Source organism: Haliaeetus albicilla, chromosome 4, assembly GCF_947461875.1.
Source record: "Haliaeetus albicilla chromosome 4, bHalAlb1.1, whole genome shotgun sequence".
In the NCBI taxonomy this organism is placed as follows: domain Eukaryota; kingdom Metazoa; phylum Chordata; class Aves; order Accipitriformes; family Accipitridae; genus Haliaeetus; species Haliaeetus albicilla.
Window position 1 is genome coordinate 46,201,553 of NC_091486.1, and position 12,724 is coordinate 46,214,276.

The 12,724-nt window shown below is 42.1% G+C and overlaps 1 protein-coding gene across 18 annotated transcripts in view; it reads left to right on the forward strand.

Moving 5' to 3' along the window:
• EIF4G3 (eukaryotic translation initiation factor 4 gamma 3) overlaps positions 1-12,724 on the forward strand; it is a 150,328-nt gene that overhangs the window by 62,717 nt on the left and 74,887 nt on the right. For 12 of the 18 annotated variants that reach the window (XR_011324171.1, XM_069780401.1, XM_069780390.1 and 9 more), the window contains exons 4-6: positions 6,973-7,068; positions 8,457-8,570; positions 12,247-12,279. Coding sequence is in view for 17 of the 18 variants with exons in the window: in XM_069780401.1 (XP_069636502.1) it covers positions 6,973-7,068; positions 8,457-8,570; positions 12,247-12,279 (243 nt within the window). In the remaining variant the exon portion in view is untranslated. The remainder of the gene's footprint in view (positions 1-6,972; positions 7,069-8,456; positions 8,571-12,246; positions 12,280-12,724) is intronic. The other 6 variants (XM_069780406.1, XM_069780398.1, XM_069780400.1 and 3 more) reach the window with 2 other exon arrangements.

The following is a 12,724-nucleotide window of genomic DNA, read 5'->3' on the forward strand; positions in this document are numbered from 1 at the left end:
GGCATCTCCAGAGATGCCACCACTGGGAGCTCAGTAACTTAGTTAAAAAGTATTTTTTCTCCATTGCCAACATACTAATTTTAGGTCAAAAGCTGCTTCACCTCCATTTCAGTCATCTCTGCTGCAGGTACTGCTGCCCCTGGGAGGATGGTAAGGGAGACAGCGAGAGCAGGAGCCTCTTAATCTTTTTCACTTGATGCTACCAGTGTTCGTAAGTCAGCACCTGGCTGGAAAAATGAGCCTTTCATTAATGATGTGTCTTGTAGCCTGTAGTAGTAGGAGATTCTGGGCTGTTCTCAGATGCTCTGGCTGTAGCTGTTATCTCTGCCTTGCAATAAAACCACTTTTCATATCAGATTAAAAAATATAATCTTGCTGTAACATTCAGTCTTTGGAAGTTTTAAACTTTGTTGTAGTCACTTGAAGCCAGCACTGCTGCTGAAAGAGCACAGGAATGGGAGCAAACAGTTGTGTTTGGGGGAGACAGGGGAGCTGCTTCTACTGACACTGTGAGTTTGTGCTGATATACACCTTTCTTAAGATTGAGGCCATTCAGAAACCAAAGCTTGAGGAAAAAATAAAGGTGCTGGTTTTGTAGGAGGGGTAGTCTGAAGAACTGCTGTTCTGGCGTCCGCTTGCCTGCCGGTGAGTTTATTAGGTAGAAATGAAGATACAGGTTTTAAATTATAATCCTCTTACTTCATAAGAGCTGAATGCTGAGAGATTTCTGCTTATTGGATACTGCACGGTTGCAGTTGTTTAGGTAGTACAGTGATTTGATTTCAGGCTGTGGGAGGGCAGAGCAAACCCAACTCAACAAATAAATGATGATTCAGAATTAAAAGCCGCATCCTAGCTGGCACCATCCTTCCACGCTTGTGAACCAAGTGACGGTTTATGCTGCTGCAGGAGATTTTTTTCACCTGCATCCAAAGCCAAACTCCTGCTGTCCAGGCCAGTGACCCAGGTGAAAAATTCCTAAGAGGCTCTAAGAGCAGCCTCAAGGGCTGGTGCATTAACACATCCTGTCCCATGTTCCCTGTTGTGGTTTTCCTCGAGGAAAATAGTTCAGCAGCTGGAAGGAAAACTGAGTCTGGTTGTTAAAAATGGGGTTAAAAAGGAAACACCCGTGCAATGATCTTGGCGATGACTCTTGTAGCGCTCTCTCCTCTACCTTGCTCCAGGGGCAGCTGCATTTTGTTTCAGGTAGCTTGTACAAATAAGAATTTCTAAATTTAGGGACAGGACCCCTCAATATAAAGTACACTGAGTGTTACTCTAAATGCCCACCTGGTGTGGCTTTAATCAATATCTAGCATTTAACTGGGTTAGCAAATCCCTTGGTAAAAGACCACTGTCGTGCAGAAATACATTTACATCCAGAGAAATGTGTGTGGTTTTGTTTTGGAGTCTTTTGGGGGCAGAGATGGATCTTGCAACAGTTTTATCCTATTTCCATCCAATGCATGGTTTTGATATTTTACGTCTCTGCATAAAACAGTTAAAAAACTTTTTGAAAGTCCATGTGGTGACGCTTTCAGTAAGCTTTTAGCTGGGTACTCTCTGTTCGTGGGTGTAATGATCTGAGCGCTCAAATGAAATATAAAACACTACAGCAAGATATTGTATTTTTTATTCACATGGAAGAATTGCATTGCTTTCTGTTGTGGCCACACAGGAAAAATAACCTTTGGGGTTGTTCCGGGATAGCCGAGGGCTGTCTGTGGTCCCAGCATGCTTCGTGTTGTTATAAAATGTTTTGCTTACGCTGTCATGTTTCTCCAAAAGAGATTAAAGCTTTTTGCTGGTGTTCAGCGGAGTTTCAGCTCACCCTGGACAGGAGCAGAGTCGCTGCATTGGTGTTACTGGGAAGTTACTGGAAGTCTGAAGGTTTTCCTCGCCCAAGGTCACCGCGATAGCGATGGTAATGGAGCGGCAAGCTCCTGAGTCACAGTCATGTGTTGGAACTACAAGACCATTTCTCCTCCTCGTATGTAACTTCAATAAATATAGACCCAGCCGAACTTCTTCCCTAAGTGAGGAGAGGATTCAAGAAATGGCGACAGGGCTTAACCCCTTCCCATGCCAAACCCAACTGCGCTGCCAAAGGCAGCAAGCTCAGCAAGTGACACCTTTCTGCCTGGGGATTTAAGAGTTTTGTTCCAAAAAAAAAATCTCCACTGGCAGCGGGAGGCAGAGAGCTGTGTGACTCAGCTTTTTCTGAACCTGATGTGTGTACTTTGCCTGTTTATTCCCAGTACAGTCAGTACCAAGGGAGTCATGTTACGCAGCAGGCTCAGTGTTTATTAACCAGCTCGGGAACTGATCTAAGAATAACTTTTTTCATTTGTTTTGTTGGTAGTGATTATTTTACTTTTTTTTGCTTAGCGCAGTCAGCAGCCCAAGGTAGAAACTGCACAGAAAATGGGTAGAAAGGGTTTTCCCCAGCAAGTTGCGGGAATACATAAACACACAACTATTATCGCCTTCCCCCTGTGAATAGCCACATCTGAAATATAAAATCTCTAAGATGAAAGGTTTAAGGGAAGCAAATTGCTCTGCCTCAAAAGTGGAGCAGCTCAGCAGTCATCCGTTCTGTTCCAGCTTGGGGAGCTGCAATTATTTGAACTTCAGGGGTTTCAATACCAGCATTTAGATGCTTCTGAACCAAAATTTTTATACAGAGTGATATTTGCTTCCCTGCCTTCCCCTCCGTTGTAGTTTATTTAGGGGATTTTTAAAGCATTTCCTCACTGATCTCTTCATTTGCTCACCTCATCCTCAGTGTTTCAGCTGCGGTGCATAAAACCCACATATTTCCAGCGTGACTGCATGTGATTATAATTACTTTGTGTACTTATTTAGATGCTTGGCACAGAAAAAAGTCCTTTTGACAGATGAATAGATGTGATACTTTTAATCAGCTGACTTATCTGAAAAGCAATAGAGTGCTGTGATTTATTCTGTCAGTTGTTTTGATAGTTTTTTTAGACTACCATGTACTTATATGTGAACTTAGTACCTGCAGAAATTTATAAAGCACTTTTTTTCCTCCCTTTTTTTCCCCCGTTATGGTTCTAACACAAATACCAGTTTGGGCACACCTACATCTGGTTTGAAACGTGCCGAGCAGAAGCATTTCTTGTTGTGTAATAGTTGTGAAACATATTTATTTAGGTGATGTTTGTTGTCTTCAGTGGGATTTGTATTGCACTCATTCCTCAAGGCTGCAGTTGTGAACCTAGGACCCAGAGCAGTTGTCTGGGTTAGAAACAGCACTGCCTGTCCAAAATTACCTTGTTTTGATGACAGTTTAATAGCAGAAACCCTTCAGTGGCTGCTATTTAAGCCTCCGTATGCTTTTTTCTTTATTTATAACTTAATGCTATACTTATTCTGATAGCATTTAAATACTAAAGCAAATTTAACACTAGATTGCATCGTCTTACATTTGCTTCTTAGCCTTACTGGTGTCAGAAATGAAATCTGTTATCAGTGAGGTGGCTGTCTTTGGCACTGTATTTAAAAATGCCTGCTTTACAGTCTTTCTACTAAAACTTACAGTTTTTTAGCCTTACTGATAGCTGTGCTTCCTTTCTTTCAAATTTCCTTTTGCTTGGGTGATTAAAAGAAAACTCAGGCTGTCTTGGATGTGGGTAAGGACTTTGGGGTAGCAAGGAAGTTATATCTGACTTAGGCTTTGTTCTTTTGTGTGCAAGTTAAGCCTGAAGAAAACATGTTTTCATGAGCCTGAAGAAGGGGGAGAATAGTAGATATTTTCTTTTCTTTTTGCTGAGATGCTGTGGGAGCAGCAGTTCAAACCGTTTGAGATAAGGTCTCTTCTCTTGAGATGCAGAGCTGGAGGCACAAGGAGCTGGTGGTCAACTGGTCCATTTACATGTGAGTGTTCATAATATTTCCTGACACAGTCACCCACTCTGCATGCTTGCTGCTGTCTGGTAGGATATGAGAGTAGCATCAGGACCCTTTGCAAGGTGTGTGGACTGACACAGAAAGCCACTCATCCTCTAAGAGGACAAGCCTTAATCTCAGGTTGGGCAGCGATCCCAGATGCAGAAAGTCAGCAGCAAGGTACTACAAATGCAGGACAACTTCTCTAGGTTGTGGACAAAAAGATACCAGAGCTTCCCTGTGTCTTGTTAGCGCTCGATTATTCTATGCCGTGCTGTGATCGCTCATTGCTATGGTGTCATTACCGCTGCGAGATACGGTACATGCTGTTTATTGTACAACATTGACACGAGCAGCTCAAGCAGAATCACACTTGTCAAATAAAAGGGGAAAATATTTGATGCTGCATCTGACATCTCAAAAAATTAGAAGACTTCTTGTAAATTAGTTGTTAACATGAATTAGAGGTTTTGCCAGTGGTAAGAAGGGAGGGAAGTGCTGGTTGGAGAGGATTAGACCAAATGAGCTCCTGGAGAGGAGGGGCAGTGGAAAACCTGCCCTGCTTACCTGCCAGAGGTTGCTGCTTCTATAGCAGGAGCCGATTAAAACATTAACTGCTCTGTATTGATATAAACTACTGCAGAACAACATTCTTCAGCTAAATATTCTACCGAATGTGCTTTGGTGTCCTCAATCACAGCAAAGACCTAGGGATATACTTGGAGCTGTACATTTTTATCATCTCTTTGACACAAAAAGCAGGGTGAAAATCAGATAGAGGATAACAGAACGTCCTGCCTAGTTAGCTTGTGTAGTAGGAGCACTGTCCTTCATTGTCTATGTATTTGTGTTTAAGTTTTGCTCTTTAATGATCAGTTTGAGTGTGATCCTAAAGCAGGAATAGGAGGTGTTGCAGCAGTAGGTGTTTGGGATGGGACTATTTTTGGGCTACGCTCAGTGCCCTCATCCCCTGCCACCATGTTTTGTTTTGGCTTCTTTTTTCTGAGGCTAGAAAATTCTCTTGTCGGATTGTCTCTAAATTGTATTTTCATTTACCTTGTATTACATTTTGATCAGCAGGAGATCAGGTGGGGATTTTATGTCTAGGGATGAAAAAGAAGAAAACAAGAATAATACAGAGACCCCAGCTGTCTCCTAGATGCTCTGGAAGGCACAGGACACTGGTCATTGTGTGCTGGGGCACTCGGCGGTAGATTCTTTCAGTGATCAGATGTGCTAGGTGCTCTTCCAAAATAAGACATATTCTTGCTCCAAAACTGTCCTACACTTGCTCATATTGAAAGGGCTGAAGAGGCTGAGCTGTGGGTAAGGTCTGTGACTGCTGTAGGACTCAGCCTGGGAGGTGAGAAGTAAATGTATGCTTTCCCCAATGGCATACTATTATGCCCACTTTATTTTGTAAGAAAAACTTCTTAAATTGATTTCCTTAAAAGCATACATCCTTCATCTTGTAAGGACTGGTTGACTCTCCCTTGAAAGCCAGAACATGCCTGATTATACTTGGTGTAGTTTGCTAGTTCAGACTTGGAAGTTTTGCAGGCTTCAGGACTGAGTTTCTTTCTAGAAACAGCACATTTTGTGTTGATTCTACACCACTCCTTGAGCTATTTGCCTAAAACAGAGCTTCAGGCTTTATGCTGGATCACCTCTCTTGATAGTTAAAGTTTTATAAGTTTCTTTTTTCTTTCTTTAATACAAACAGGTTTGGCCTACTGACTATAACTTAGTTTTATTGTTTAAAAACTTAATTATTCAAATCAAATGTAGCACAGTTCAAATCAGAGATACCCTGAAATGTGCCTGAGGGCTGGCGCAGTGAAACCTGTTCTCTCAATACCACATTACAGGCTGAAACGATTCCCTTTATTCCTTAGACCTGCTCTTGAATTTTAATGCAAAGGCCATGAAATTCAAAGATGAGAAGGGTTTCTTCAGCAAGGCTTGCAGTGTGAATATATCATAATTCTGTGTACAGAGAGGTATTGCAATGTTTTTAAGCATATCCTCTCCCATAATCTGTGAAGTGAGCCTGAAGACCTCCTCCCAGAGGAAACCCAAGGCCTGATGAGCCCCTTTATTCATCAAGTAAATCTGATGGTACATAGCCAGGAGGTTAGCAGGGACTGTGGTTACCATTAGTAATGCCAATATCCAGAGCTGGCACCACAAGGGATAGACAGTGAAGGAGGAAGAGCTGAGGAGCTGAAGAAGTGGTTTTCAATGGAGTTGTGCAGGAGCTACAGAGCAGCATGTAGAGTTAGAACCTAATTCCTTTTGAAAGTGAAGGCTGTCGCAGGCTAGTGGCTGGTTTTTATGTCATTACAATAATAAACTATTTTAAAAAAAAAAAAAGGTAAGTTATAACTTTTTTCTTCAAAAAAAAAAAAAGGAGAAAGGTGCTCTGAAAAGTTATTTCTAAATGTCTTGTTAAAATGCGTAATCAGCATAACTCTCCAGCTCCAGTTTATTGTTACTTTGGGCAAATAACATTGGGGAGAGCATCTGGTGGTATAAATTGTTATAGCCCATAGAAATCAGTGGAACTATGAAAAATTTATACAACCCATGGTCTGCCTTACATCTGTAACGATTTTGGGCCGTTTCATTGTGTTGCAAATGCTTTAAAGCAGCAGCGGCTTGTATTAAATGCATTCGAGCTTGTTTCTTGTTACTTGTCTTATTTTGGAGGATTTATCAGTGATACCTACAGTTTCCAACTTTGCTTGGAAACAGGTTCAGAGGAGGCTTTTGGAAAGTGCATGGATGGGGGATCAGACGACACAGGATTTCATTGACATGGTGTTGCATTGATTTGCCTCTTTGCTATGTTTTCCACTGCGGCACTTGGGGAGCTTAGGGTAGTGTTGATAAATTGGTTGGGTCCTTGACGGAGAAGGCTTTCTGCATCACAATCACCTATGTTGTCTTTATCTCGATGTTCATCCAGCAGTCCATCTTGATAACATGTTCAGTTCCCATCTTTCAGGATGAATCATTTGATACACTCATTTTCTTTTTACTTTTCTTGTTCCCTGGCAGGCTCCTTACCCCTCAGGACAGAATGCAGCTCCAACCACGTTGGTGTACCCTCAAGCCCCTCAAACAATGAATACCCAGCCTCAGACCCGCTCACCGGTAAGGGAGCCCATGTTTGCATTATCTTGTGTTCTTTCTTCCTCATTTGTGTGTTTTTCTGTGTGTATGTGTGTGTCTATAGCACTTGGCCAGTTCTCTGGAAAGTGTGTTTTACTGAACTGGAAGCACTTCCAAATGGCAAATATTGATTGAGTTTTTCAGACATTGTCCTGGTAGGATAATGTTCCTTTTAAAGTGGCTTATCAGAAAAGAAGTGATGGAGGGACTCTCATCTACGTTCCAATAACATGATTTATTTTTAGCATAGTTGTTTTCAGGTTCACTTCATTTTAGAGTTTAGATTCATTACCAGAATCTTTCTCTTTTCTTCTTTTTTTTTTTTTTTTTTCTTTAAGGAAGTATGTGGTAAAGTGATAGACCAAAGACCAGTAAACGAAAGCGATTCTCTACAGCAGCAGCACAAAGTCTCCAGTGGTCTCTGGGCATTACTTCTGAATCAGTGCCACTGGATCAGTTCTAACCATTTACTGCCTAGCACCCTGTAGGTGCTCATGCATTTAACGTAGACCTTCTGTGTACCCAGATCTTTTTGTGGTAAGCCCCTTTTCCATCCAGCTTTAGGTTTGGTTGTCCTCCGTAATCTTTTTTTTGTGTGTGTATTGTAATACTGCTCTGCTATTGTAGGACTTTGGTTCCCCAAACCAGACTCTTTTTGGGGAATCTCTGCTCATAGCACAGTTCCACACGATGCTAGGAGACCCTCCTAGAGCATCAGATGCTCAGCCCAGCTTCTGGAGGCATGGTAGCTTACTATCACAATGTCTCAAGCCTCAGTTAGCCAAGGGAGCAGCAATCCCAGCGCCTCTTGCAAATCCACGTCTGTGTCGTAACACTTTCAGATTACCTATAAAACCACAACACCGTTTCCAGCACTCATCTCTTTTTAGAGTAAGATGAACGCTGCTGAAGCGTGGCAACTGAAAGCCTCTGAGACAGAAGTCTTCTGTTTGTCCACATAACAGGGAGAGAGAGAGAGAGAGAGATACAGGGCAAGCTTTCCCCCCACGTGCAGCTGCACCGATGCGCTTGCCCTGCTTCTGGAGGTTTCATTCCAGGGGATTTGCAGGAGGGTTAGTTTGGAGGCCAGTTAACCTCTGTGTTGATGAACGAACCAATTAATGCCAGTTTTGATGAAGATTCTATGATGTGGACAGCGGCAAATTTGTAACTGGATCCCCCCTACCTCCTTAGTCCCCCATTCTGATCAGTAACGTTGGGATACTGATGGTAAAACCCCCTCTTTACTCAGTAAGTATAATCATCATCTTTATCTTTAATTGTTGAAAAGCGCAAGTAAGTTTATATGGTTAGAACTGGAGCAAAAACCTGACTGAAGAGCTGCATCTCTAAACCAGTTTTTTTGACAGCCCAGCAGAACAGTGCCAATACATTGCACAGACAACTGGAAGAGGAGGAAGGTTTTGGAACAGAGTCCGGTTTACAGGTCCCTGGCTGGAAGAGGCTGGATAAAATACTGCATTGTAAGCAATATAACAAACTGTACTCCTTCTTGCAGGCAATTGTGCCAATGGCACTGTTTTTATTTCTTCCTTTCTTTATTTATTATTTTTTTTTACCACATCTTTTTTGTTGGCTGATCTATAGAAATGCACTGATTTTGCTTCTTTGCTAAAAGCATGAGCTACCGTGGCAGTTTCTGCCAGGTTAAGTGGCGATGCAAGGTCCAAAGTTGAATTGCAGTTGGGAGGGTCTGACTTGGTGTAGGACAGAGACCAGGGCGGCTTTGGGTTTGCCGTTCAACAGATAACATTGTCAGGAAATTTGGCTGGAAAATGTGTCAAATTGTAGTGTTTTGGCCCCATTATTGAGGAGGTATTGAAGAAGAATTTGTCTGCTGTTGTCAGCCATTTTTATATTTTTTTTAAACTCTCCTGTATGCAGTTTTTGCCATCTGCTCTGCTAGTGACCATCTCCACCCCCATTACTAAAAGCCGCACCCATAACATCTCATTCCACCTCCCCACCCCAAAACAAATGCAAGACTAGCCTGGTCCTGAACTACTCTTGCATTTTGTTCTGGGCTTGATTTACTTTTTTTTTTAATTACTATTTTTTAATTTATTTTTTAACTGTCTTTTTTTGGTGGTGAGGGGAGGGTGAAGAGGGGACAAGGAAGGTGGCAGGATGTCTTTGCCATCCCTAGGTTTCCATAGCACAGTCCTGTCCGTCACGCAGCTGGTGCGGCTGCTGTGGGTAGGTAGGCTGTTGCACTAACGAGGTTGATCCTAACCCTGCTTCCTCGAGCAGCCGGAGCTTCCTCCATCCTGTTTCTGCATCCAAGGGCCATTGGCAATTGCACGGTTCAGGCTTTTCTGTTCCTTCCAGGACAGCTGCCTTTGCAATCCAACCGGCTTCATGTTTTCTCCCTGTTAGCATCGTAGCATCACTCCGATAGCAAGAATTTCAAAGTGCAGCTCCAGCTGGGGGAAGAAGAACGAAATCAGAACCATTCAGCACTACTGAAAATTATCTGTTAGCTCTTGCCAATGCCAGCCCCTGAGCACCAGGTGATTTTAACACAAACTGTCCAATTCTAGGAGGTCTGCCAAAAAAAACGTGATCGGAGAGGATGTTTGAGCGATCCAGAAGTGGTTGTTTTCAGAGAGGCTTGAGATGTGCCAGCTCAACGTCAGCAGATAGAGAACATGCCCCACTGTCCACAGAGCAGAACCGTAAAGAGTGTGGGTGGTAGAAATGTTGGACCCAGGTTTCATAAAGAAGCTTTCCTTTCTATCTACTACCTTCATTGGACAGAGAAAAAAAAAACCCAAAGTGTCTCTTTTAATCCGAGCCAGCAGTGACTACAGTTTGTTCTGTTGCTTACAGCTACTAATAGGAATAAATCCTGCCAACCTGAATTATTTCAAAAAATTAAAAATGAAAAAAATCAATAGCCAATGGTGACCAGTGCAAAATAGATTAGGGTATTTTTCACTAACTTTTGAGGTTTTATTTTATTTCTTTTTTTTTTTTTTTCTTGTAACGCATATTACTTTTCACCATGGAATATACTTCAGCTTCTTAAGATGTAAGCTTCCAGCTCTTGTTTTAAACACAGTGAGAATGAATCTTTTCTGTGGAACAGTGATAAGAGAGGTACTTTGGCCCTGAAATTAAGCAGCGCAAGGTTTTTGCACCCTGTCATTGTCTTTTTGATTAATTTTTTTCATTGTTGTATAACATGGAGTGTGTAGCCCCTCTGGAAAGGCTTGTGTCAGCCCTTCCAGGGTAAGCTTTATTCCCTTTTCTTGAACACAAGATGTTTGAACTGGTTTTGAGGAGTTCTTCCTTTAGGAAGATAAGGACTTGAAGTGCATTCACCTCCCGAGACTCATCCAGGTGCCCATTTCTCATCGCTGTAGGACCAATCAACAGAGCCACTGTCCTCTCCACACCCTGAGCCTTGGGAGAACGCTGAGAGTCTTTGAGTGCTACTGTCCTGCGGTTGCTATTGAAACAGAAATTTTAGCTCTTTAGTCTTACAAGATGATCATGCTTTTCTTTTCTTTTTTTTTTTTTTTCTTTAATTGTAAGACTTAGGGAAAATTTTCAAGGGTGGGAAAACTCTCCATTTGGTGAATCAGTGCAGGTCATTCTTTATAAACTCTTGTACTAGAAATAGTCCATGTGTGCATATTTTCTAATTTCGGGAGGTTTTTATGACTTTTCATCCGTCATGATGAGGTGAAGGTAGAAGGAATATATAAACACTGGTATTAGTAGTCTAGTTCTTGGAAATCTTAAATATAGGCAATTAAAATGTTTATAAAGGAGAAAATCAGCTGGACCAGTGAATATTTATACTTTGCTTCTCATGTTTGATGGCATTAAAATGGCTGGGAGGTAGGGCTGCAAGTGAACCCCAGTCCACTTTTTCTTACTGAAAAAAATTCTTATTAAGAAAATCAATAATTAGTAGCCAGTTTTGATTGCTCTTCTCAGGCAGAAAGTAAAACGTACTGAGCCCCTGTAGTATAAATTAGCAGACATGGACTGTAGCTTGTGCTTCGGTACGTGTGTTAAGTCACTAAGCCATCACAACTAGCAACAGGTAGAGGCATGCGGTGGGTAAAAAGCCATCATGGGATCTAGTTTCATTTGCTCCGTTTAATTATTGGAGCTATTATCAATAGATTTATCTGCTGTCATCGTGGAGCTCTGCTGATTACACTGAGAATTAAGGGTTTAAATACCTAACTCGGCTTCTAGAAGAGGCTACCTTGTCATCTTTATTTATATTTTCCATTTCTTGCATTCATTTTTATTTCTATTTTAACAATCAGTTACTTATTGGAAAATGCTTTTAATGTTTACTGAGCATGTTAAATTCTGATTACTTTCCTCCATGTGTAGCCCAAGTGGGTGGGAAGTGATTTAGTAACCTGAGCTCAGGGCTGGGAACCAGGATCTCCTGTACTCCATCCAAGCTCTACCACTGATGCCTTCAGCTCCCCGGGGACATCACGGGTTAACCTGTCTCCTTCGGTTTCAGATGGGGGTGACAAATCTGACTCATGAAGGAGGGTTATATTGTGATAGTTGTGGGAAAAAAAGTCTGAAAACAAAATTGCACTGTGTGTATGTGCAAAGAATTGTGGATCTTTGCCTTGCAGGGAATTTCCCGCTGCCCCCAGGCCAGCAGGACACTAGCTGTGCCTACCTGGCTCTTAACTGCTCTCAGGCCATGAGTCTCCATCCTCCGCTCCCACCAAATATTTGGAATGACTCTGAGTCCAGCTGCTTTAACCATTTACCTCCACCTTGAAACAGTTTAAAATCTCCACTGCTGCTTGTTTTAAGTTGTTTTTTGGTTTGGGTTTTGTTTTTTTGGTTTTTTTTTCCCCAGGCAGGATAAAGAATGCCTGCATTCACACACTACAGTGCCTTTAAAATAACTAGCAGCTTTGGCTGTTTATCTCCCAGCTCTCGAGCAGCACACTTCCCCCCTTAGCGATGTTCACTTGTTATATCTCAGTACCTGTCTGTCACTGTCCTGCAGCAAAGCTTTTGACTGTTTTGTGTTTTTTTTTTTCTCGTGGGTTTATTTTGCATAGAGTGTGACATTTTGGTTTCGTTGTGGTGTTTCTGACTCTTTGTGCCTTTCCTTTTGTGTTTGTTTCTCCCGCCTTTCCTCAGTTTGCAGCGGGGCCTCGACCTGCCCATCACCAGGTACAGTACGCTGCCCCTTCATTATCATCCTAAACTAATTGGCTGGGGGAGGCGGGTGGTTGGAGGTGGTTCACCCACTAACTTAAAACGAAGGCTCGCTTTGGAAACCCAGCCCCGTTAGTAGATACTAGCACATGCATAACCCTGCTAACAAGCTGCCTGCAACATGGAGTAACACTTTTAATTCTCAGTTGGTGTCACTGCACTCATTAACCATACCACTTAACACCGTTTCCGTAGGAAAGGAGAACCTGTAGAGATCATTGCCAGGTATTTGTGAGATATGCTTGCCTTTTCAAGTCTCTAGAAAGTTTGCTGAATATTTCCTAAACTAGTCGTTGGGTTATGTTGCCTGAGCTGAAGATGTCAACGAGAACTGGGCTTTTGCATCCCTGAGAAAATCCTACTTTTCAAACTCAGAGCAAGGCAAACGACTTTACAATTC